At 38.1% G+C, this 27,029-nt stretch overlaps 2 protein-coding genes across 8 annotated transcripts in view; one reads left to right on the top strand and one right to left on the bottom strand.

Moving 5' to 3' along the window:
- PCDH11X (protocadherin 11 X-linked) overlaps nt 1-27,029 on the bottom strand; it is a gene marked incomplete at both ends in the record, with an annotated part of 1,090,738 nt that overhangs the window by 931,175 nt on the left and 132,534 nt on the right. For all 7 annotated transcript variants that reach the window (XM_079765368.1, XM_079765373.1, XM_079765369.1 and 4 more), the window contains one exon: nt 610-3,099. In XM_079765368.1, coding sequence (XP_079621494.1) covers nt 610-3,099 — 2,490 coding nt within the window. The remainder of the gene's footprint in view (nt 1-609; nt 3,100-27,029) is intronic.
- Nucleotides 14,437-14,595, top strand: LOC307095819 (small ribosomal subunit protein eS27-like; the record flags this gene model as incomplete). Its single annotated transcript, XM_079765375.1, has 1 exon — nt 14,437-14,595. One exon carries the CDS (start codon nt 14,437-14,439, stop codon nt 14,593-14,595), a length of 159 nt encoding a protein of 52 aa, XP_079621501.1.

Below are 27,029 nucleotides of genomic sequence, written 5' to 3'. Positions count from 1 at the left end.
ACACAATGGTACTGAGGACAGTGCCAGGATCCCTTTACTTTAGTTTTTCCAGTATATTCTATAGCAATATGTGCTATACTGTCATCTACAGACAACTTTGGCCCTATTATAATCATGGTTCTGACAAAGTTTTCATACAATCAAGAGTTATTGGGCCCTGGCCTATTTTTCTCAATGGTTAGAGTGTCAGCCCATGGACCAAAGGGTCACGAGTTCATTTCCTGGTGAAGGGCATGTACCTTGGTTGCAGGCTGGATCCCTGGCTCCTGGTTGGGGAGCATGCAGGAAGCATTCAGATGATGTGTTTTTTTTCACATTGATGTTCCTCTTTCTCTCTCCCCGCTCCCTCCTCCTTTCTCTTCACTCTCTCTTTAAAAATCAATGGAAAATTACCCTGGGGTGAAGATTTTTTTAAAAACAGTTATCTGTTCTCATTTCCTACCAAACTTAAAATTAATCCATGTATCTATTTAGATACTTCTGCAGAGTATGATTGTTTTGATCCTTTGTTGAGTTAATAGATATTGTAAAGTTCTACTTCAACTTAAAATAATTAAAACAAAACAAAACAAAATAAAGTTAGAAAAGTTAGAAACTGTGAATACCTACCGGTCTGGTGTGTACAGACACAGGGGTCTTGAAAGTTGTCACCGGATAGCTGTACTCAGAAACGCTGTAGGGATCAGAACTGCTGGAGGAACACTTGGAGATGGAATCACAGGCCACAAAGGTGTTATCAAGAGGCAGTTCCTGGATGATGTGGTGCTTTGAATTCAGGGGAGTTTCTGGTTGGATCTGGAAAGCAGGCTGTGGAGATGCAGATTTGTAGTGCTGGGCCAAATCAGGGCTGTCAGGCTTGAAAGTAGTAGGTGTAGTACCCCAGTTGTACTTGCACATGGTTTGCTCTTCCAGCTCAATGGGAAGGTCTAGTGTGATGCTGTTTCCATCATTGTCAGCATTATCTGCCTTAGTTTCCTCAATAGTGACAAAGTTAAGCAGCAAGTTCTTAGGGGCATGATTCTTCTTCTTCTTTTTCTTCATCATTATCATCTGCCAGTTTTCTGGGTTTGGAGTAACCCATTCAGAATTCTGCTTATTTTTCTGAGCAGCCTTAAGGTGTGGTGACTGGCAGCATCTTATGATGGCAGTGATGAAAATAACAAGGATGACAGTTATGATGCCAGCAACAATGGCAACCATGATCTTGACATAGTCGGTGGTTGGGGAGGATGCATCAATTGTCTCAATATTTTGGGTTACTGATGTTTCAGTGTTCCTGCGCACCAGTTCATAAATCAGTGTAGCATTAGTTACTGACTCATTCACAAATAGATTAACTCTTACAACACTGAAGAGAGAATCAGGTTGCCCTAAGTCATTAGCTTTGACTACCAGTCTGTGTAAACCAAGGTCTGCTAAAACACATTTCTCCTTCATTGTAATGTTGCCTGTTGTTTGGTTGATTATAAACAGACCTCTTGTGTTTCCTCCTACAATGCTGTAGTGAAGCTCTGCATTCATGCCAGTGTCATTGTCAATAGCAACTACTGTGAAGACCACTGTGCCCGGATCAGTGGATGGTAGAACCAATTCATAGGAGTAGTTGGAAGAAGGGACAAGAAAAACTGGTTTGTTGTCATTGACATCAACCACATTTATGGTCACTTTGGCAGTTGAAGAACGTGATAACCTACCACCATCCTCAGCCTTTACATAGAAAGTATAAGACTCTTGTTTTTCTCTATCAAATGAAATATTCGGTCTAATGACACCAGTCTGTGAATCAATGGTGAAGTCATCATTCACATCTAAAATGGAGAGAGTAACTGCAGAATTTTCTCCATAATCAGGATCAGTTACAGTGATTAGTCCTACTGTGCCATGTCTAGAAAGGTTTTCTGGGACATAGAAATTATATTCATTGTGTGTGAAAATTGGACTGTTGTCATTTTGATCAAGAACTGTCACTAAGACTGTGACATTGGTTATTAATGGTGGAATCCCATTATCTTTTGCCAGAACTGTGAAGTAATATTTTTCATGTTTTTCTCTATCCAGTTTCTTCATTGCAGTCAAAATGCCTGTACGCTGATCCAGGTTGAATTCAGATGGAGCATCATTGCCTAACAGGTAACTGATTTCAGCATTACGTCCAGTGTCTGCATCTGTTGCACTTATTTTTGTCAACTGAGAACCAGGAGAGTTATTCTCAGGAACAGAAGTACTTATGAAAGGCTGGTTAAAAATGGGAGCATTGTCATTTTCATCTTTTATTTTGATAAGGAGCATGGATGACTGATTCAATGGAGGTTTGCCAGCATCTGCGGCCAGTAATTTAATGGCATATTCTTTGGTGGACTCATAGTCAAGAAATGCAGCTGTCTCCAGGAGGAACTGATTACTAAATACTGGCCTTAACCGGAAAGGGACATCATGATCTGTGAAGCATGTCACCCTACCGTTATGGTCAGCATCTTTATCTGTCACAGTTATGAGAGCAATTTTGGTGTTGAGTGAAGCATTTTCTGAAAGAACCACAGTGCCATTGATTGGATTGATAATGTATCTTATATCGATTGATGGGATATTATCATTGATATCTGTAACATTTACTAGCACCATTGCTCTTGCTGGCATCAACCCACCATCACTTGCCAAAACCAGTAACTTGTGGTTTGGTGATTCTTCCCTATCCAATGGTTCTTTGATTGTGATAAGTCCTGTGGAGGAGTTGAGGTGAAATAGCCTCTTGGCTATGTTGGACACTAGATTGCTGAAATAGAAGTGAATTTTGGCATTTTCACCTATGTCGGCATCTGTGGCATGGAGCTGTGTCACTGAAGTGCCTACAGGAGCATTTTCTGGTATATTGACTTCAATTTCACTCTCCATGAAAACTGGGTGGTTATCATTTATATCAGCAATACTTACTTGCAAAATGGCAGTACTGGATTTTTGAGGAAATCCACCATCTTCAACCTTTACTTTCATTACATATGTATCCTTCTCTTCCCTATCTAACTCCTTTTGAACAATCAGTTGTGGCATCTTGTCTCCTTCTGGCGTTTCAATGACATCAAGCCCAAAAACATTTTGACCCTGGAAAATATAGAATGAAACATTTAACTTACGTTATTATGCAATGAGACCAATTTTCAATTTCACAAAGCCACATGATATAGTATTAGCTCAGAAATAGATGCCATAAAACTTGAATTCTAAGTCCCAACTTTGCCTATAACTAATATTATGACCATAAGCAAGTTTCTTAACATCTCTAGGCATTTTTAAAATTAAAGAGTTCTGCTAGAAAATGTCCTGAGTGTTTTTAAGGTTGTAGCATTTTATAATAATGAATGTAACTCATGTGAACTATTAAAGTTTCAAAAGGAAGAAGTATGTAGAATATTTAAAAAGAATTGTCACTATGTTTCACATGGTGAATGAAGGTATGAATTAATTAAACTCAGTTACTCCATATAAATAAAATATTTTATTGTAGATTTCATTTGTATAGATGGCTTTTCACCACAATAAGTTACAATAGAATATGAAATATTCGTCCAAGGCAATAGCACATATATTACATCTGAAAAATATAGCAAAAACCTTTGCTGAAGTGAGAAAAAGAAACTCTGATAAGAATATAATCTTGTGTAAAATACACAGAACTTCATCTTTTTTCTATAAGAATAATTCTTAAAAGTAAAATTCATTTCAAGATTAAAAACACATTTTTTTTTAATGAGTAAGCACAGTGGAATGAAGTTACATGACAAAATGTCAAATTTGAAATAGCACCTATATTGCTTCAACACCAGGGTCCAGACAGTTTGTAGGCCCTCTGAAAATACCTGAAATTCGGTCGCCACCCCCCACTGGACTACACAGAGTTATTTGATTTCTGCCCAATCAAAACCAAAGTCTGGGCGGCCGCTGCAAACACTCCAGGGAGGACACCAGCGGCACAGAGACCCCACCATCTTTAAGAACAGAACTGCTAGAGACTAGAATCCTAGCCTCGCCACCACCCAGTTTGGTCTTGGAAGCAAACCTGGACACTACAGCCACTCTGGTAGAACACCTGCCTCCCCAGCTGCAGACTCGCGAACCCTGAGACCTTCACCTCCAAAAGTGCGCCTCTGAAAGCAGTAAGTACAACCTCTTCCTACCCAGCGCCAGAACTCAGGATCCACAGTGTCCCCAGCCCGTAGGCACCCAGGAACTCCACTACCCAGGCAGTGCTTGGGAACCATTGAGAGCCCCCGAGGATGTGATTCTGCACAGTCAAGGGTACGCGGCCCTGCAGTAGAATTTCTGAACTGCCTCTTCCTAAATAATTTCCCACGGAAACCCCCACTGTGCAAATTCAGTGCCAGGGCCCCTCAGAGTGCGTCAGAGCTCTGCGCAGGCAGGTGCGCCACCAGTTTCTGCATACTTCCAGAGCCTGCAAACTCAAGGCCGCAAACAAGGGAAGGCAGCCTGAGCCCATATATCCAAGGGGTCCTCTGGGGAGCTGCTTTGAGCCCCTGCTGGGTGTGATTCTGTACAGCCAAGGACGCGCTGCCCAACAGCAGAAACTCTGAACTCCTTTCTCCTGAATAACTTCCCACATACACACTAGCTGTTTAACTTCAGTGCCTGGGCCCCTCAGAGTGCGTCAGAGCTCTGCATGGGCAGGCGTACCACCAGTTCACGCACACTTCCAGAAATGGCAAACTCAAGGCCACAGACAAGGGAAGGCACCCTGAGCCCATATATACACAGGGTCCTCTGGGGAGCTGCTTCGAGCCCCTACTTGGTGGGATTCTGTACAGACAAGGTCACGCTGCCCCTCAGCAGAAATTCTGAAACCCCTCTTCCTGAATAATGGCCCACATCCACCCTAGACGCTCAACCTCAGTGCCAGGATGCCGCAGAGTGCATCAGAGCTCTGCACCTGCAAACACACCTCCACAGAAGTGAATTTACAACAGGCAGGCACCCTGAGCCCATCTACACACAGGGTGCTAGTGAGAGCCACTGTGAGCACTCCCAACAGACGGTTCCTGGGTGCCACTGTGAGTCACCACTGAACACGCGTGATTTCAACTAAGGGTGCAAGACAGGAAAAACTGGGACCCTCCCCTCCATAGCTGCTGACTTCTAGACACCACAGTTGTGCCTCTCAAGCTTGCAGGCATACATTAAGAGAACCCCAGTAGCTAAAGTAGGGAGCTACACTAGATTACCAAGCCCAGCAGAACTGAGAGATTACACCAGAAGCACCATCCCTAAAAGAACCTGGGTAGCAAAGCAAGTGCATCTACAACTAAAACATTACAGAAAAACATGGGAAGACAAAAAGGCAATCCCCAAAGGAAAGAAAAACAGGAATTACCAGAAAAGGAGTTAAATGAACTTGAGGCTAGCAGCTTTACAGAGAAAGAATTCAGAGTATTCGTTATAAGGATGTTTAAATGGATGGATGACAAATACACACAACTCAATGAGAACTATAAGGTGCTGAATGAAAATGTCACCAACATGAAAAGAAACCAAGAGGAGATGAAGAATGACATAGCTGCAATAAAGAACACAATGGAAGGCTTAAAGAGTAGAGTAGAAGAAGCTGAGGACCGTATCAGCGAATTAGAAGACAAGGTAGGAAAAAACACACAAACACAGCAGCAACGGGAAAGAAGACTTAAAAAGCAAGAGGAGAGCCTAAGGGAGATTTGGGACAACACAAAACGAAACAACCTTCGAATAATAGGGATAAAAGAAGGAGAGGAAGAGAAGCAAGGAATAGAAAACCTGTTAGAAAAAATAATGACAGAAAACTTCCCTGATATTGGCAAGAAAAAAACTATCCAAGTCCAAGAAGTATAGAGTCCCAAACAAGTTGAACCCCAAAAGACCAACACTGAGACACATCATAATTAAATTGACGAACACCAACGACAAAGCAAGAATCTTAAAGGCTGCCAGAGAGAGACAGAAAGTTACCTACAAGGGATCTCCTATCAAAATATCAACTGATTTCTCAACAGAAACACACCAGGCCAGAAGGGAATGGAATGAAATATACAAAGTGATGCAAAACAAGGGAATGAATCCAAAAATACTATACCCAGCAAGGCTATCATTCAAAATTGAAGGTGAAATCAGAAGCTTCACAGACAAAAAAGGACTAAGAGAGTTTATCACTACCAAGCCATCAATGCAAGAAATGTTAAAAGGGCTGCTATAAAAAGAAGAAAGAGAAAGGCAAGAATAAACACAAATACTAAGAAAAAATATGACAACAAACAGGAACTTACCAATAACAACATTAAATGTAAATGTATTAAATGCACCAATCAAAAGACATAGGGTAGATGAATGGATAAGAAAACATGACCCATATATTTGCTGTCTACAAGAGACCCACCTCAGAGCAAAGGATTCACACAGACTGAGTGTGAAGGGATGGAAAAACATTTTCCAGGCAAATGGAAATGAGAAAAAAGCTGGGGTTGCGATACTTATATCAGATAAAATAGACATCAAAGTAAAGGCCATAATAAGAGATAAGAAAGGTCACTACATAATACTAAAGGGAGCAATCCAGCAAGAAGATATAACTCTGGAAAATGTATATGCACCCAATGCAGGAGCGTCCAAATACATAAAAAAAAATACTGGAAGATATCAAGGGAGAGATCGACATCAATACAATCATAGTAGGGGACTTTAATACAAAACTGACATCAATGGATAAATCCTCTGGACCAAAAATCAGCAAAGAAACAGCAATTCTAAATGACAAACTAGATCAGATGGACCTAATTGACATCTTCAGAATATTTCACCCCAAAGCCATGGAATATACGTACTTCTCAAGTGCACATGGGAGATTCTCAAAAATAGACCACATATTAGGTAACAAGCAAAGTGTCCCCAAATTCACAAAGATTGAAATCATATCCAGCATTTTTTCACACCACAATGGCATAATATTAGAAATAAACTACAATAAAAACATTCCAAAAAATTCAAACATTTGGAAGCTGAATAGCATGCTATTAAACAATGATTGGGTTATCAATGAGATCAAAGAAGAAATTAAAAACATCCTGGAGACTAATGACAATAAAAACACAACAATGTGAATGCTATGGGACACAATAAAAGCAGTCCTGAGAGAGAAGTGTATACCTCTACAGGCCTACCTCAAAAAAAAAAACAAGAAAAAATGGTAATAAGTCATCTAACTCAACAACTCAAAGAATTAGAAACGGAGCAACAAGAAAAGCCCACAGTGATCAGAAGAAAGGAAATAATAAAGATCAGAGAAGAAATGAATGACATAGAGACCAAAAAAACAATACACAAGATCAACAAAACCAAGAGCTGGTTCTTTGAAAGGATAAACAAATTTGATGAACCTCTAGCCAGGCTCACCAAGAAAAAAGAGAGAGGACCCAAATAAAGAAAATCAGAAATGAAAGAGATGAAATAACAACAGACACCACAGAAATACAAAGGATTGTCAAAAAATACTATGAACAACTCTATTCCAACAAACTAGACAACCTGGAGGAAATGGACACATTCCTAGAAAAACACAACCTTCCAAAACTTATTCAGGAAGAGACTAAAAATCTCAATAGGCTGGTAACTATGGAAGAAGTTGAAGCAGTCATCAAAAAGCTTCCAGCAAACAAAAGCCCAGGGCCAGATGGCTTCACAGGGGCATTTTACAAAACATTCAGGAAGAGCTAAAACCTATCCTCCTCAGACTATTTTAGAAAATTCAAGTGGAAGGAACACTTCCAAGCTCCATCTATGAAGCCAGCATCACCCTAATACCAAAACAAGATAAAGATAACACAATGAAAGAGAATTACAGGCCAATATCCCTCATGAACATAGATGCCAAAATCCTCAACAAAATTCTAACAAATCGAATCCAGCAGTACATCAGAAAGATCATACACCACGACCAAGTAGGATTTATCTCTGGGATGCAAGGATGGTATAATATTCACAAATCAATAAACGTGACACATCACATAAACAAATTGAGCGATAAAAACCATATAGTCATATCAATTGATGCAGAAAGAGCATTTGACAAAATCCTACACCCTTTCTTGATAAAAACTCGAAGCAAGCTGGGAATAGAAGGTTCATACCTCAACATAATAAAAGCCACAGCCAGCATCATACTCAATGCCTAAAACTAAAACCATTTCCCCTAAGAACAGGAACAAAACAGGGATGCCCACTCTCACCAATTCTGTTCAAAATAGTGTTGGAAATATTAGCCATTGCAATCAGACAAGAAGAAGAAATAAAAAGTATTCAAATTGGAAAAAAAGAAGTAAAACTGTCCTTATTTGCAGATGACATGAAACTGTACATAGAAAACCATAAAGACTCCATCAAAAATTATTAGACTTAATAAATGAATTTGGCAGAGTAGCAGGATACAAAATAAATGCTAAGAAATCTATGGCATTTCTATACACCAATAATGAACTTACAGAAAGAGAGACTAAAAAAGCAATCCCATTGAAAATCACACCAAAAAAATTAAGATACCTAGGAATAAAGTTAACTAAGGAGGTAAAAGACCTATAAGTGGAAAACTACAGGACACTGAAAAATGAGATAGAGGAAGACATAAACAGATGGAAGAACATACCATGTTCATGGATTGGTAGAATCAACATCATCAAAATGTCCATACTACCCAACACAATCTATAATTTCAATGCACTTACCATTAAAATACCAATGGCATACTTCACAGACCTAGAATGAACTTTCCAAAAATTCATCTGGAATAAAAAAAGATCCCGAATAGCTACAGCAATCCTGAGAAAGAAGAACAAAGTAGGAGGGATCTCAATACCAGATTTCAAGCTATATTACAAAGCCACTGTTCTCAAAACTGCCTGGTATTGGCACAAGAACAGACATACAGATCAATGGAATAGAATAGAGAACCCAGAAATGGATCCAAATCATTATGCTCAATTAATATTTGACAAAAAAGGCATGAACATACAATGGAGTCAAGACAGTCTTTTCAATAAATGGTGTTGGGAAAATTGGACAGATAAATGCAAAAAAAATAAAACTAGACCACCAACTTACACTATACACACACAAAAAAAAAAACTCAAAATGGATCAATGACTTAAACATAAGACAGGAAACCATGAAAATACTAGAGGAATCTACAGGCAGAAAAATCTCTGACATATGCCAAAAGAACTTCTTCGCTGATACTGCTCCTAGGAAATGGAAGCTAAAGAGAAAATAAACAAATGGGACTAAATCAAAATAAAAAGCTTTTGCACAGCAACGAAAACCATCAATAAAACAACAAGAAAGCCCACTACATGGGAGAACATATTTGCCAATGATATCAACAATAAGGGTTTAATCTCCAACATTTACAGGGAACTCATGCAGCTTAACAAAAAGAAGATAAACAACCGAATCATAAAATGGGCAACTGATCTAAATAGACACTTTTCGAAAGAAGACAGAAGGAAGGCCAAGAGACATATGAAAACCTGCTCTAAATCACTAATCATTAGAGAGATGCAAATCAAAACAACAATGCGGTACCATCTCACACCTGTCAGAATGGCCATTATCAACAAGTCAACAAATGACAAGTGCTGGAGAGGATGTGGAGAAAAAGGAACCCTCGTGCACTGCTGGTGGGAATGCAGACTGGTGCAGCCACTGTGGAGAACAGTATGGAGTTTCCTTAAATAACTAAAAATGGAACTCCCATTTGACCCAGTGATCCCACTTCTAGGAATATATCCCAAGAAACTGGAAACATCAATCAGAAAGGTTATATGCACCCCTATTTTCATAGCAGCACAATTCACCATAGCTAAGATTTGGAAACAGCCTAAATGCCCATCAGCAGATGAATGGATTAAAAAACTATGGTACATCTACACAATGGAATACTACGCTGCAGTAAAAAAGAAGGAGCTCTTACCATTTGCAGCAATATGGATGGAGATGGAGAACATTATGCTTAGTGAAATAAGCCAGGCAGAGAAAGATAAATATCACATGATCTCACTCATTTGTGGAATATAATGGACGACATAAACTGATAGGGAAAAAAATAGATCCAGAAACAGAAACATCAATCAGAACATCAAACCTCAGGGAAAAAATTGTGAGGTAACCAGAAACCCAAGAATGCCTGAGAATACCTTTCTAGCCATGCTAGCAATCATCACATGTACAGTAATTTTACCTGGGACAAGAGGGTAAGTATTTTGGACTTATGCTCCTGACCCTTCATGGGTAAGACCCCTTACGTGGGCTGATCCCCTGACTAATATAGTTACCAATAATACCAAACACCTTGGTCATCCAGGAGGTCCATGGGTGGGGCAAGAAAGTATAAATAAACAGGGGTCTCCACCCAGCTTCCCTTTTGTATGACACAAAATCAAAACGATGCCCCTTTGTGTGTACAATTAAAGAGAGGTTTTTGGCTTGTGTGGACACCAAAGAAAGGGTGTCATTACTATCACTACTTGCCCCTGATAGAGGTGCAGAAAATGTAACTTAGACCTTGTCTATATAAAAAGAAATAGACAGCCAGTTTGAAAGGGAATTGCCATGGACTAGAACAAAGAATTCCCTTACATGATATTATTCTACACTGTCACTAAAATTTTTCCCAGATTTGGATCACCCAGTACTTATATTAGTTCCTCACACCCTTGGGGATAAAATAATAATAATAATAATAATAATAATAATCTGTTTGGTGCTTGGAGACAAACTTAACACATCTCTTGATATTTTAGAATTACAACAGCATAATATACAATTATCCCAAGCAAACTTACAAACTAATTCTTTGAATGTCTGGCAGCAATTTAAAAAGGACATGTAAGGATTTAATCCTTCTCATTGTGTAGAGGGCCTCCTGGGAAGGCACCTGAGCATTCTATATTGGTCCCTCTTACCCTTTAGGCCAAGAGAGACCCTCTTCTCACAATTCAATTGCTCACAGCTGTTGCATGAGCTCTCTGTTCATGTCAAGGTTGAAGTCTCCTGATGACTGGTCCCATGGATCTGTCTCTCACCCAGGAGGGCAAAATGAGCCCTCCCTGGAGAAGAAACCCGGGTTCCAGTCACAGTCGCAGAGGGGCCATCAGGAGAGAATTTGGGGACCAACAGAGATGGGGCACAGACCCTCACCTCCCCCCCAAATTGCAGGGGCCTGAACCCTAGCCCCTTCTGAGGGAGGTCTCCTGCCCCCATGGCTGCTTGATGCTTCCTATGCCCAGCTCAGATCAGGACCCAGGTGACAGACAGAGACTTGGCCGACATCAGCTGCCCTCTCACTCCAACAAGAATTGATTGAGTTGTTTTGTACCCATGGTGTGGGGAAGTGGGTTTATTATATCTAAATCCAACCTATGACCAGGAATGCTCAGGACCTACTCAAGAAGGCAAATAATCCTTTCCACTAATATTTACAGGGTAAAATAAGATTGTTGTTAGAGTAATAAATTTGACAGGCAAATTTAAATTGGCTAGTTGAAACAAGTGAATATGCTAGAAAAATTAATTGTACTGGACAAAAAGGTGTTCCTAAAGTGTTAACTAAAATTTTTGTTGGTAGTTCATCTCATGATAAAATTGGGCAATATGTAATGAACCTAAAACAGTAATATCATAGTGCAAAAAAATAAAATTTAAAAGCCATCAAGACTACATTATAAAATCTTCAAAAGCATCCTAATATTTAAATAAAAAAGGGGGGGATAGTAGAAGAATATCATGTAAGAAAAAAATATCCTGTAAGTAATTACATCTAGAAAATTAATACTTTAGAAAATTAATTGTAAGGCTAAAAGCCCATGAAAAACACACAAGGTGTCAAGACAAGCCAGAGGAAAATCATTTGGGCAAAAAATGAAATAGGATCCCAAGTCAAATTTATAGTAAATATTCCTTTATTAACTTTTGGTCGAGAATATGTTTGTATATTTTCAGAAAACAATTCCGAGACCATGTGGATTCCGGCAACAGAGAGGAATCAACAGGACTACTTCAGCCATGAAGACAGAAGAGAAGCAGTCCAGAGATGGAAGACGCCGACGTCGCCTTGCCATACTAGCAGTCAGCAGCTGTGCGTCACTGCAGGTTGCCCAGGACCAAACCAGAGAGGCTTGGACCTGCATCACCACCATTTGTTCACTGTCCAGAACTGAAATGTCATGGCTGACATGTACACATAAGTAACTGTTTGACATTGAAATTGGGTCTCAAAAGAACTGTTGACCCAGAAAGAAACTCACTATAGACTGATTCATTTGCCTGTCAGCATAACCATTATTGCTTGTCTCATTTTCAGTTCTTATAAGTGTATTTCTAATAGCACATGATCTCACTCATCTAGGGGAAATATTGAACAACATAGACTGATGAACAAGAACAGACCCAGAAACAAGGAGGCATGGATCAGACTGTCGGGCCTCAGAGGGAGAGTAGGGGAGGGTGGGGGTAAAGGGGAGAGATCAACCAAAGGACTTGTGTGCAAGCATATGAGCCTAACCAGCGGTTAAGGACAACAGGGGGTGGGGGCATGTGTGGGGAGGGGTGTGGGATGGGAATGGGGGGATGAGGATAAATATGTGATACCTTAATCAATAAAGAAATAAAAAAAAGAAATAGCACCTATATTATCTTCATCACGTGAAGTAAGATTATGGGAATGTTTACAGTCTCTGGTCATTGAACAATCCAAGGAGTTTCAATCAATTAAAATTGTAAAATACATAGTCAGTATTCATGGGCTCTCTCAAGTGCTACTGTTTATCAGTACACAAAAGGTTTCATACTCTTAACAAGTCTTTTAAATAGTCAAATACCTTAATGTTATAAAGTCCAATTTATCAAAATAAAACAAAAATTTTAAAAAGTCCCCTCTGAATTTCAATAAGATAAGCCCTGCACAAATAGTGATCTCACTAGTTGGCTAAAGAATACCACTGAGTAAGTACACTTTAGTCACCTAGCAAGATCATTTGAAGTAATCCATGTGTTATTTGTTATCTTGTTTTTATTTTACATAGCTGAAATGAACACCCTATTAATATTTTATTCACATAAGCCAATAAGCAATTTGCATTTTATTTGAATAAAATATATAGAGAGGGAAACATTTGCTATGTCATATCCACTTAGAGTGTGAAAAATTAGCAAACTTAAATCTATTATTTCAACTGTGTATTTTTAGGACAATGACATTAAATATAGATAAATACAATATTTACTATTAAAATTTGATATAAATGAATTAGTGATTAATGATCATTTTATTATTGCAATTATATTTCAAAAGGTTTTTAGAAAGGTTCAAATATAGAATGTCTCATTTATGGGTAGAAAAAATAAGTTTTAATTTAATTTACAAAAATTCATGTTACTTCTTGGCATGCCAATACTGAGTGGCAAATAAGGTCACAGCATTCTTCTAGGCATTGGAGATGTGGTAGTGTGTAAATACATTTTACTGATGTAATGGAAATTAAATGCTAGCTAAGGTGAGAAAAAATAATGACAGTCTAAGTATTTAATTATGGTCTTGATATTAACAGATGTATATTAATTAAGAGAATAATTACATTTTAATAAAAGCTATAAAGAGATATTATAAAGTATTTTCATAGGTTATATAAGGGGAAACTAGAATATGTCATATAATGTAAAAAGAAAAAGAAAATTATTTTAAATTTTTTATTTTAAAGCACAATTGTCTAATTTATGACTACTATATCTGGGAAAAAGAATATGCTAGCTTTAATTTTTAATTTTATGTGTTTATATTTGTGTATTTTGTTTTTGTATATTTATATTTTGTTCTTAAAGATTTGCCTACATTTTTAACTGACCTTTGCTTTCCTAAGCAAATGAAGGCCAGTTTATGTCATTTGAAAAATCCATGAGTAGCATGTTAACTGCCTTTTAATTATTTTATGTGAAGGGACAGTAATCTTAAAAATAGGTTTTTCAAATTTGCAGGCTGATATTGAGATATACATGTCAGATAATGGATAATGTCCCTATTGCTCTTCTGTCTTCTATGACTGTTCTGTCCAATGCAATAGCAATTAGCCACAAGTATTTAAATTTTAATTAATTAAAAATAGGTAAAATCTAAAACCATTTCCTCAATTGCACTAGCCACATTTATAGTTCTCATAGTTACATGCAAACTGAGTGGCCACCCAGTTGGACAGTGCAAATATAAAACATCTCCATTATTACACAACTTTCTACTCAACTGCATTATTCTAAGATGTCATATTTTTCTTTAATGAAGATCTATGTTCACTCTTTCTGGCAGTGACTACCTCCCTATGACAACATACCTCTGGCTAAAGATCTCCTTCATCACTCTCATCTATGGATGTGAAATGCACAGGATGTTATAAAATCACCACCTTCATTAGCCCTTTACAATCAGTGGTATTGTGTGTTGACTGCTCCGCTGTCCTCTGTCAGCCTACAGGAGGAAAAGCAACACTGACAGAAAGATGCTTCTTCAGAAGGAAGAGGCACTAAAGTACCCTGAATCAAGATGAGTGGGGAACCATCCAATAAATACATTATGAATTCTTTAAAAAGTATATTCAGTCAGGTGATTTTGTGCATATCATTCCCAGATATTTAGAGCTTTACAAATGACTTGCTGGTTTACATATTTAAATTTCTAATTGTTCAAGGAATTTGTAAAGGAATTTCCCACATGTAAGACATAATTTTCAACGTATCTAAGTTTGATGCCAAAGTGTAGTGTCAATATGAGCTTATTACCATTATTATTGAATGAGTATTCCAAGGCTGTTTCTTTGTCTTGTCTCCTTCAGGAATGAAGGATGACTTGACACATGGATCCAACATTTGTTCTACCCCATGGCAGTTAGTTCACCTGATATTCACACCCACATGAGGCCTCTTCTGTATGTTAGTCCATGACATGCAAACACTAGGGAAGCTGTAAAGGGGAAATAAAAATGTATGGCTCCTTAACTCCTTACCTTGCTACCTTTAGCATAGACATGTCCTACCTACACTAATAAAAGCCTAGGTGGCCCTTGCGCCCTCGCGTGACACCCTCACGTCATCACAAGATGGCCACCACAAGATGGCCACCACAAGATGGTTGGCAGGGGAGGGCAGTTGGAGGTGACCAGGCCGGCAGGGGAGGGCAGTTGGGGGCCATTGGGCCAGCAAGGGGGGGCAGTTGGGGGTGATGAGGCCAGCAGGGGAGCAGTTAGTTGTCAATCAGGCTGGCAGGGGAGCGGTTAGGGGCAATCAGGCAGGCAAGCAGGTGAAAAGTTAGGAGCCAGCAGGCCCTGATTGTGAGAGGGATGTCCGACTGCCGGTTTAGGCCCAATCCTGCAGGGCCTAAACCGGCAGTTGGACATCCCCCAAGGGGTCCCAGATTGGAGAAGGTGCAGGCTGGGCTGAGGGTTGATGGACACCCCCCCATGCACGAATTTCGTGCACTGGACCTCTAATATACTAATAATTAACCAGTAGTATCCTCAATTCCAAACCTAATTAAAATTATTGCCTTGTTTCGAGCGATAAACTCTATCTGAGAAAATCCTTGGATATCTCTCCCAAATGTTCATCCTTTTTGTGAGAGCACTAGGCATCACTCCTATGTATCACTCGGTAATTTACTTAAGCCTTAATACACTGATGGATATGAGTATAGTATAACATGGCATCAAGCTTCATTTATATTTATAATCTCTAAAGACATAGCATCTGCATATACAAACATGTTCAATAAGCACCTGTTAGATGAAAATGCATGCATTAAAAATAATAATACTGATTTCAAAAGACAAAAAGAGGAAGGATAGAGTTTGGTTGTTTTTGTTTTTAAATATCAGACTGTGTAGGAATAGAAATATGCTATAATTGTTTACTTAGGTTTTTTTTCTTTTATTTTAATAAAACTGTCCAGAAAACAATTTATAAAACAACTACTTTTATTGTTATGGATATAATAAGCTAAAGTGTCTATTTCTAGTAAAATTTTACAACCTAGTTGTAAACCTTTATTCTCAGAAGAAATGATGACAAGTACTAAGTGTGGTAAGTGGCCAGTGCATTACATATAAAATGCAAAACCCCACATCTGTCTATCACAAATGTACAAAAATAGTAAAAAGAGAAAATAAAAACTCAGAAAAGAAAACAACATAGAATATAAATTGGATGCAACACATTTTATGTTGATTTTTTAATTCTGACATCTCAAAAGACATTGATGTTTAGTACACAAAATTGCCAAGTCCAGTTCAGATTAAGACAAATTTATGGACTTTCTTATAACCTCATGTAATGCAAAAGGCTTAAGTTTCTTTGTGAATGATATTTCTTTGTAAATTCAAAAATAAGTTTTGAGTTTGCAAACCCAGGACAAAAACTGCTGAAATAAGCAAGATGTTAAGCTCATCTGAGACTAATTTTTTGTAGGGATTTGTAAAATCAAAGAAGAGAAAGTTGCTGTTGAATGTAAAAATTCCAAGAAAAGTATTTTGCTTTTGAAAAAAAGAAATAAAATATATGTGCTGCCATATTAAAAGCTATATTTTTGCCTATTGTCTGGGAAAGAACTAAGTGATCCATTGTTCCAAACTTTAACATTTTTGACATATGCATGAGTGAGACATCACTTCATTGATTACTGGAAGGTAATAAATAACACAGCACTTCCAAAGCAATAAATCTGGTATAGTTGCCCAGAAAGTGCATGCAGTGCCAGTAAGGACTAAAAATAGTTCCAAAAATAATGAATATTAAAACTGATAAAATAAAAGCTGTTTATTCTGTAGATCAAGGAATGCTAGGAAAAAGACTAAAAAATTATTTCTGAGCTTTACTACTGTTTGAATTATCAAGAGCCAACCTATTCTTTTTATTTTTTATTTTGTTCTGATTAATTATACATTTTGGGGCCAGAAAAATGCAGTAATACAGTTTCAGATGGATAAAACCACAGAGATATGGGTATTTTAGAAAACTATAGTGAGATGAATGTAATAATTTCAATAAAAAATGGGTATTATAATAAATTACTTTCATTCCATTAAAGTTTCTTTAATTACTATAGGTTATCAAGAACCAATGGAGAGAATAGGAACAGTTTAAATTTCAATATTCAAGATTCTATAGAAGATTTATGTCAGCATTAATCTGTAGCATTATAAAAGGAAATATAATAAAAATGGATTATATATAAAATGACTTCAGTTGTTAGTCACATATTTAACAATAACCTTGAAGTCACTGAATCTCTCTTTACTTTAAAGTCATATAAAGTAAAAAAATAAATAAATAAAGTTATATAAGGTAAAGGAGAGCATTGTATCTAAGAAAATAATACCCTTTTTTAAATAAATAGATTTAAATTAAGATATCAATATAAATGATGTTAATTTTAGTAAAGCCATACATAGGGCTTAAGATATCACACATGTTATTTATTTTATATACTAGAGGACTGGTGCATGAAATTTATGCACTGGGGGGGTTGTCCCTCAGCCCAGCCTGCACTCTCTCCAATCTGGGACCCCTCTGGGGATGTCAGACTGCTGGTTTGGGCCCAATCCCTGTGGGAGGGAAGTTGGGGGCGACCTGTGGGATCAGGCCTAAACTGGCAGTTGGACATCTCTCTCACAATCTAGGACTGCTGGCTCCCAACTTGTCACCTGCCTGCCCGTCTGATTTTCCCCAACTGCTTCTGCCTGCCAGCCTGATCACCCCCCAACCACTTCCCTGCCAGCCTGATCGATGCATAACTGCTCCCCTGCTGGCCCAATCGCCCCCAACTGCCCTCCCCTGCAGGCCTGGTCCCCCCAACTGCCCTCCCCTGACAGCATTTCTTGTGGCAGCCATCTTGTAACCACATGGGGTGGCCATCTTGTGTGAGGGCGTGACAGTCAATTTTCATATTACCTCTTTATTATATAAGATTGTGATTTAACAAAGCATATTTAGTGGAACAGTGATATTTGTATCACAGGGTCTTCTTCTTTTAGCATTGGTCACAAGCAAAGTGATTTCTTCTTTTTTTCTTTTTTTAATTCTTGCCTGAGGATAGTTTTCCATTGATTTTTAAGGGGGGGGGAGGTGAAAGAGAGAGGGAAAAACAGAGAGAAACATGGATGTGAGAGAAACACATCAAATGGTTGCCTTCTGAATGAGCCCCGACCAGGGCCAGAGACAGGGAGGAGCCTGCAACTAATGTACGTACCCTTGGCCAGAATGGAACCCGGGACCCTTTGGTCTGCAGACCACCACTCTATCCACTGAGCAAAACTGGCTAGAGCAGCAATTTCTTCTATTGTATTTTTTCTCCATTTTATTATATTTCAACAGTAGGACAGTTTGTTTTTCCTCTTGGACAAAAGAGTAGGCACTTAGGAAGTTTCTCCAAAATGATAACAGTTTTTCACTCAATTCTGTATTAAAATGTAGTCCTGTCTTCAGGATTTGGAGATTACATATGATAAACACTATTACCATAAAATATGATAAGGATAAAAATCATAGGATTATCTCAATAGATGCTGAAAAAGCATTTGACAAAATTCAACATCCATTTATGATAGAAAGAAAAACTCTCAACAAAGTAGGTATAGAACGATATTAGTTCAAGTTGATAAAGACTATATATGACTAGCCCAGAGCTAACATCATACTCAATAGTGAAAAGCTGAAAGCTTTTTCTCTAAGATCAAGAACAAGACAAGGATGCCTACTTTTACAACTATTATTCAATATAGTACTGAAAGTCCGAGCCACAGCAATCACACACACACACACACACACACACACACACACACACACACACACACGAATAAATAAAAGGCATCTAAAAAGAAAAGGTACAAGTTAAACTGTCCTTTTTGCAGATGACATGATACTATATATAGAAAACCCTAAAGGACCTACCAAAAATTAATAGAATTAATAAAAAATTCAGTAAAGTAGCAGGAAACAAAATTAATATGCAGAAATCTGTCATGTCCTACATATAAATAAAGAACAATCAGAAGGAGAAATGAAGCAAACAACCCCATTCACAATTGCATCTAGAAGAATAAAGTAACTAAGAATAAAGTTAACAAAGGAGGTAAAATATATTTACTCTAAAAACTTTAAGACATTGAAGAAAGAAACTGAAGAGATCACAAATAAATGGATGGATATATCATCCTCAGGGATAGAAAAGATTAATGTTGTTAAAATGATCATACTACCAAAATCAATTTAATGTTCAATGCAATTCCTGTCAGAATACCAATGCCACTTCCATAAGAACTAGAACAAATAATTCTAAAATTTATATGGAACCACAAAAGACCCCAAATAGACAAAGCAATCTTGAGAAAGAAGAACCAAGTTCTCTAATCTGAAAATATATTACAAAGTTATAATAATCAAAACAGTATGGTACTGGCACAAAAACAGACACATAGATCAATGGAACAGAATAGAGATCCCAGAAATAACCCCTCACATAATATGGTCAACTAATCTATGACAAAGGGGGTAAGAATATGCACTGGAGTAATGACAGTCTCTTCAACAAGTGGTGATGGGAAAACCGGAGAGCTACAATGCAAAAAAAAAAAAAAAAAATTGAACTTGTTACCACTCTCTTAGACCGGGTACAAAAATGAACTCAAGATGGGTTAAAGACTTAAATGTAAGGCTTGAAACCATAAAACTCTAGAAGAAAACATAGGAAATATACTATCTGACATCAGTCTCAGTATATCTTTTTGGACATGCCCCCTCAAGCAAAGGGAAAAACAATAAACAAATGGGGCTACATCAAACTAAAAAGCTTCTGCACAGCAAAGGAAACCCAGTCCTGACAGGTGTGGCTCAGTTGGTTTGAGTGTTATCCTGTGCATTGAAAAACCAGGGGTTCAATTCCTGGTTGGTGCTTATGCGGGAGGCAGCCAATTGATGTTTTACTCTCACATCAATGTTTCTCTCTCTCTCAAATCATTTTTTTAAAGGCATATATCTATTACCTTTTTGAAGGCCATGTGATGGATACTATTCTGTGTCTTCTATCTGGGGGAATAATTCAGCTACCTGATTATATTATTTGGAAAAAGTGCTCAGATTAAAATCTCTTGAAGTGTTAACTTAAATTCATGTCATGAGCTGGAACAACAACAACAAAAAGATTTAATTGAAGATATCAGAGTGGTTATATCCATGAGAATATATGGATATTTAAATAAAACCATGCACTAGTTTCCATTTTTTCAGTCTATTCTTCATTTAGTTAAAAAACAAAACAGATTTTTACATTCAGAAAAACGGTAAAATCTTAAACAAATGACTAAATATGAGATATAAATGAAATAAGACATAGTCTGATTAATTCTAACTTCTTAAGAGGAAACCAATCATTTTTACTAGTGCATATATAATAATTCAGCATTCTTGTTCTCACTTGTTTCATTTGCTGCTTGCTTGCTCTTTCCTCTCTCTCTCTCTCTCTCTCTCTCTCTCTCTCTCTCTCTCTCTCTCTGCCATTTCTAAGACTTGAAAAAACTAAGCATGCCTTACAATGTAGACATACTCTTTAATACTAGACAAATGTTTAAAACAAAAATTGGACTTGATCCCAGAGATTTTAATGTTTTACATTTTAACTGAAAATATTTTCATTTAAGAAATACATTTTCAATCATGTAATCTTAATCGCTAGCTATTTTTAATTGAAAAGACGTAAAACAAATGAAATGTCACTTCTCATTATTGTTAATTGGCTCTTTTTAGCAGCTGCTCCCTTGTGCTCAAATTAGATGAACAGGATTCATAAGAAAACAAGCATATAGTAACTGAAATACTGAATATTAATAATAGAAGGGACTTCAGATATTATCCAGCCTTCATTCTTCTTTTATGAAAAGAACACTGAGACTCAGTGAAGTTAGGTGAATTGCTCATGATCTCACAGCTAGTTTATTACAGCTAGTTTGAAAACCAATCTCTAGACCTTGAGTTCAATAGTTTTAATTATGGTTACTTCTCAAAAGGGAGGCCTTATTGGCAAAAACTATTGTACTGTGGAGAGGTCTTGGACATGAGATAATTATCAGGAAATCAATACTTCAAAAAAGCAAAAAGGGAACAAAAAATCTGTGTTCCTTAATCACCATTGAGTCACTGATGAAAAGGCTGCTTCCATGTTCCCTTCAACTACTCTCTTATCTTAAAGAGCAATGTTTGGTGAATAAGGAAGCCAAGAAACACAATTTAAAATATAAAGAGTACTATTGTTTCTATGCATAAATCAGGATAAGCAGAATTCACCATCACTTTTGTAATAGTATAAAATATTTTCTAATTCATGGGAGATTTTCTTTAAAAACATGAGCTCACTCATCTAGGGGAAATGATGAACAACATAGACTGATGAACAAGAACAGCATAGATCAGACTGTCAGACCTCAGAGGGAAGGTAAGGGAGGGTGGGGATAAGGGAGATAGATCAACCAAAGGACTTGTGTGCTTGCATATGAGCCTAACCAGTGATCACGGACAACAGGGGGGTGGGGGCATGCGTGGGGAGGGGTTTGGGATGGGAATGAGGGGGATGAGGACAAATGTGATACCTTAACCAATAAAGTAATTTAAAATAAATGTCATGTGCCCTGGCCAGGTAGCTCAATTGGTTGGAGTATCCTCCTGATATGCCATGGTCTCAGGTTTTATTACCAGTCAGGCACATACAAGAATCAATAATGAATGAATAAATAAGTGGAACAACAACAATAATATATATAGTATGCAGCTACATAAAATGCTTTTGGTTTTATTCTTAAAAATCTTTCTATGAATAAAACCAAAAGCATTTTATGTAGCTGTATACTTTATCTAAATAATTGTTTTTAAAGAGGTAAGGTAATAGTTAAGTTTTTAAATTCTATTCAATTTCTTGGAGTGACATGGGATAGTAAATTTATATAGGTTTCAAGTATATAATTGTAAATATGCGTTATCTGTATCTATAATAAAAATTCATAATTAGGTCAAACCAATCTGAAAATTATTCATCAAAAATGGAAAATATGGTCTTTAACTAATAGACACTCTTTCAAAATTAACTGATTGCTTATTAATATGAGGAAAATAAAATTCAAGATGTTTCTGGTCTAGTGTGTCAAAAAAATTCAGGTAAAGGCTATTAGTACACAAGATAACTGGGAGGAAATTATGTTACAAAATCTAAGGTCTTAGGGAGGCATTTTATCTTTAAAAATATATGTTTTATTGATTTAAGAGAGAGAGGAAGGGAGAAGTGGAAAGAGAGAAAGAGAGAGAGACATCGATGTGAGAGAGAAACATCTACAGGTTACCTACCACACCCACCAGACTAAGGACTGAACCTGTAACCTGGGCATGTGCCCTGACCAGGAATAAAACTGCATATCTTGTCCACTGAACCTGAGAAAGCTCCAAGCGAGGCCATTTTTAGTCAAAGTTGTTTTCATAATCCAAAGCCTACTCAGCTGTGACTGATCCCATGGGTTATGTCTAAAGATTTCAAAAGGATCTTACCCCTATCCCATACATTCTTGTTTTAATTTAAAAGGAAGAGGAACTCATCTCCAGTTGCCCAAATGTTTGTTGAATCTGATTTAGAAGAAAGTATCATGTCCTCTAAGATGATTTCTGATTCTTCATCATTGGCATGTTTTCAGCAAGATGGAAAGGTGAGGCCTCTCTGATGTTAAATAATCCATGAGTATCATTTTATAAAAATCATCAAATAAGGGACATCATTAGAAAATCTATTATGTTCATCATCAACAGGATCATCATCATTGTCATTATCCTAATCATATACATCTTTATCATGATTGTTGTAGTAATTTTTATCCTCTGAAGGCACTAACATTTCTAGATAGATATCAGTATCTTGACCAGTTCCACAGGCCAACTCGGGTATCTTTTTCATGAACACACACACACACACACACACACACACACACACACACACACACAGTAAAAATAAAAATAAATACATATTCATATCCAAAAGCTAAAATACATAAGCCATTGCTATCTAAGTGAATTATTGGCATAGTAAATGACGAAAAATTATTACCACTACCTTCCAAATAAAACCACATATTCTTACAGCAACTTCTTGATAAAAAAAAAAGCCATCAATGATCAATAAGCATAAGGATGTTTATATATTTAAGGTATCTTAACCTACTCAAACATATTAGAAGTATTTATTTATTTATGTTAATTTTATTGTTTACATTATTACAAATGGTAGTACATATGTCTTTTTTTTTCCCCCACTGACATCCCTCCGGCCACCCCAACCCCGTGGCACTTGCCCTTGTCTCCCCACCCCCAGTGTCTTGCATCTACTGGTTGTGCTTATATGCATGCATACAAGACCTTCGGTTGATCTCTAACCCCCCGCAACCCTCCACTACCTTACCACTGTACTTTGACGGTCTGTTCAATGCTTCTTTGCGTCTTTCTATTTTTGTTCAACAGTTTGTAATGTTCTTTATTATCCATAAATGAGTGAGATCATGTGGTATTTATCTTTCACTGACTGGCTTATTTCACTTAGCATGATGCTCTCCAGATCCATCCATGCTGTTACAAATGGTAAGAATTCCTTCTTTTTTACAGCAGCGTAGTATTCTATTGTGTAGATGTACCACAGTTTTCTAATCCATTCACTTACTGATGGGCATTTAGGCTGTTTCCAAATCTTAGCTATTGTAAATTGAGCTGCTATGAACATAGGGGTGCATATATCTTTTCTGATTGGTGTTTCTGTTTTCTTGGTATATAATCCTAGAAGTGGAATTACTGGGTCAAAGCGTAGTTCAATTTTTTATTTTTTGAGGAAATGTCATACTGTTTTCCACAGTGGCTGCACCAGTCTGCATTCCCACCAGTAGTGAAGAAGGGTTCCTTTTTCTCCACATCCTCTCCAGCACTTGTCATTTGTTGATTTGTTGATGATAGCCATTCTGACAGGTGTGAGATGGTACCGCATTGTCCTTTTGATTTGCATCTCCTAGATGATTAGTGAATTTGAGCATATTTCATGTGTCTCTTGGCTTTCTGAATGTCCTCTGTCAAAAAGTGTCTACTTAGGTCCATTGCCCATTTTTTGATTGAATTGTTTATCTTCCTTTTGTTAAGTTGTATGACTTCCTTGTAAATGTTGGAGATTAAACTCTTATCAGACATAACATTGGCAAATATGTTCTCCCATGCAGTGGGCTTTCTTGTTGTTTTGTTGATGGTTTCTTTTGCTGTGCAGAAGTTTTTATTTTGATGTAGTCGCATTTGTTTATTTTCTCTCTGGATACCATTGCTCTAGGAGCTGTATCAGTGAAGATATTATTATGACAAATGTCTGCTATTTTGTTGCCTATGGCTTCTTCTAAGATTTGTATGGTTTCCTGTTGGAAGCCACCCATTGTCTTCACTAGCAGAGAGGTGTTGACAAGGAACCTGGAAGGCTGGAGACCTTGAGCTCTGAAAGGTCAGAGCTCTGCACCCACTGTTTATTTGAGACAATGGTAGCTGAAGCAACTTCCACCTTTTAGTTTTATGTAAATCCTTGCTGATTGGATATTATTGGAATTGCCTGCCTAAGGGCTGTGGGTGTATCCCAAAACCTAAATAAAAGGGATTGCAAGGCCAGAGCAAAGTGGAGTCCTTCCTCTTGAGCTGGGTTCTGGCATGGCCCCCAATTCCCAAATTTATATTTTCTTGTCTAGTCTCTTTCATTTGTGTGCAGCCTCCTCCAGAACCTGAACCCTGAACCACGTGGGACTTGGGGGGGGGGGCATGCACAACTGGTGCCTGCAACGTAGGACCTCTGGAGGGGATTATATTTCACCTAGAACGAAGAAAGGAAGAATACACTGAAAAGGTGGGGAAGAATTCACCGAAAAGGTGGGGAAGAATTCACCATATAGGTGAGGGAAATTCACTACACACAAAGCCCATGATTAGCTACAGAAGTCGAGATCTGTAAGTAGGGTGGGAACATCTTTTTCAGCCAGGCTAATGGGACAGAATTAGATTATAAAGTAAACTTTATTATAAACTTTTGGTTTGTATGCTTAAGGAATTAAAGTTTTAGAAGGTATTCTCTTACAGTTTTTGTTTGATGTTACATAACCCTTGGTTTCCTGAAGAAGGTACATTAGATTTTGAATGTTTGGCAAAAAGTTGGTCAAAACTTGAAGAAAGCTCAGCAGCAGGGAAAAAACTTGCCTCCAAACTGTTTCTTCATGGGGAACACAGTATTCCATTTGCTAGAGCCTTTTAGAAAAGCTGAGGAGGAGTCTCCTTCCCTGGCTCCCTCCGCTCCTCAAGAGGAGCAAGAAGAAAAATTGGAGGAATTGCCTTTATGGACCCTCCACCTCCATGTCCTAATCCTGAAACATTTAATTCACCATCAATAGAATAATCTATACAGAGAACCATCAGAGAAGGAATGAAGGACATATCGATGGAAGAAAGGCTTGCTTTTCCTGTTATACAAGTAGCTGACCCACAGATCCCAAATCAGATAATAAGACACCATGAAAAAATTGATTTTAAAATGATAAAAGCTGGGAGGATCCAAGATGGCGGCATAGATAAACATCTGTCTGCTGCTGTCCACAACAATTTCCAAAACTACAACTAAAAGACAGAACGGTTATCACCCAGAACCATGGGAAAACTGGCTGAGCAGAACCTCTACAACTAGACAGAAAGAGATGGGAGTAATCAGGGCATAAACTCTGAAAAACTGAGGTACAGGGGAGTGCGCATGCGATACGAACTGGTGGCGGAGCCCAGCTGGAGGCAGGCATTGCTTTCTTCAATCTGAAGAGAGACAAGCCCCCAATCTCTCTGAAATCCAGTTTCTAGGGAGAGATTGGGCTGTCTGCCAGCGGGTTGGAGAGTGAGGGTGGCTTATTAGCAGAGCTGTGTGGAGATAGAATTGTTGGTGGTGCCAGGCACGAGACAGCAGGGACGCGGTTGCGGGACACGGTTGGAGGCGGCTCACTGCCAGCCATTGCTGTTGGCCACGCCCTAGCCTAGTGAAGCCCTGAGACACCACCCCACAAAATCTACAAACACACCCAAGCTCCTAGCAGAGGCTTTTGCATATAAATGGCCTTCTCTATTGCAGTTTAAACTAGTAAACTTGCAACCCAGTACAGACAGCTCTAAGGCCTCCAAGCTCCAAGCAGGGAGGAGAGGACGGCAGTTCATGGTGTAGCTCCTGCAGGGTAGCCTCAGACAGCAGCTGAACTAGCCAATGCACCTAGTGGTCAGCGTGAGACACCAGATTTCAACTCCTCACATCCATAAGTGACACATTCGGGAGGAGGACTCAGTGAGCACCAAAGCCCCACTCAAACAAGCCCTGTACCACAAGCATGTCTCCAGCGCAGCAGCACTTCCATTATAGACACAGCAGGTACTCACAGCCAATTGGCCTGGAGGTCAATTCCTCCCAGTGTACCAACAACAATCAAGGCTTTTAACTACACCAAGACTTTCCACTCAGCCCACAAAGGGGTGTACCAAGAACAACCACCTAGGGTGATTGGCGAAACTGAGCTACCAGCCCCTATAAGTCACTGACCACACAAAGCCACTCCATCAACACAGGGAGGCAGCCAAAATGCGGAAACACTGAAGTATGTCACGAATAGGAGAGATGGAGGAAAGTAAACTACTGGACAACACAGTGTTCAGAACCACATTTATAAGGTTACTCAAGAATCTTCTAAAAACCGCTGAGAAACTTGAAGAGACCTTCAAGGACCTTAATGAGAATACCAAAAAAATGGAAAAGGATCAATCAGAAATTATGCATACACTGTCTGAAATAAAGAATATACAGAAACTCAACTGTAGACCACCGTACCCGAAGAGTCAAACCAAGATCT

The sequence above is a fragment of the Cnephaeus nilssonii genome, assembly GCF_951640355.1.
Source record: "Cnephaeus nilssonii genome assembly, chromosome: X".
In the NCBI taxonomy this organism is placed as follows: Eukaryota; Metazoa; Chordata; class Mammalia; order Chiroptera; family Vespertilionidae; genus Cnephaeus; species Cnephaeus nilssonii.
The sequence above is the reverse complement of the archived record's forward strand: the minus strand, read 5'-3'. Positions and strand labels throughout refer to the sequence as shown.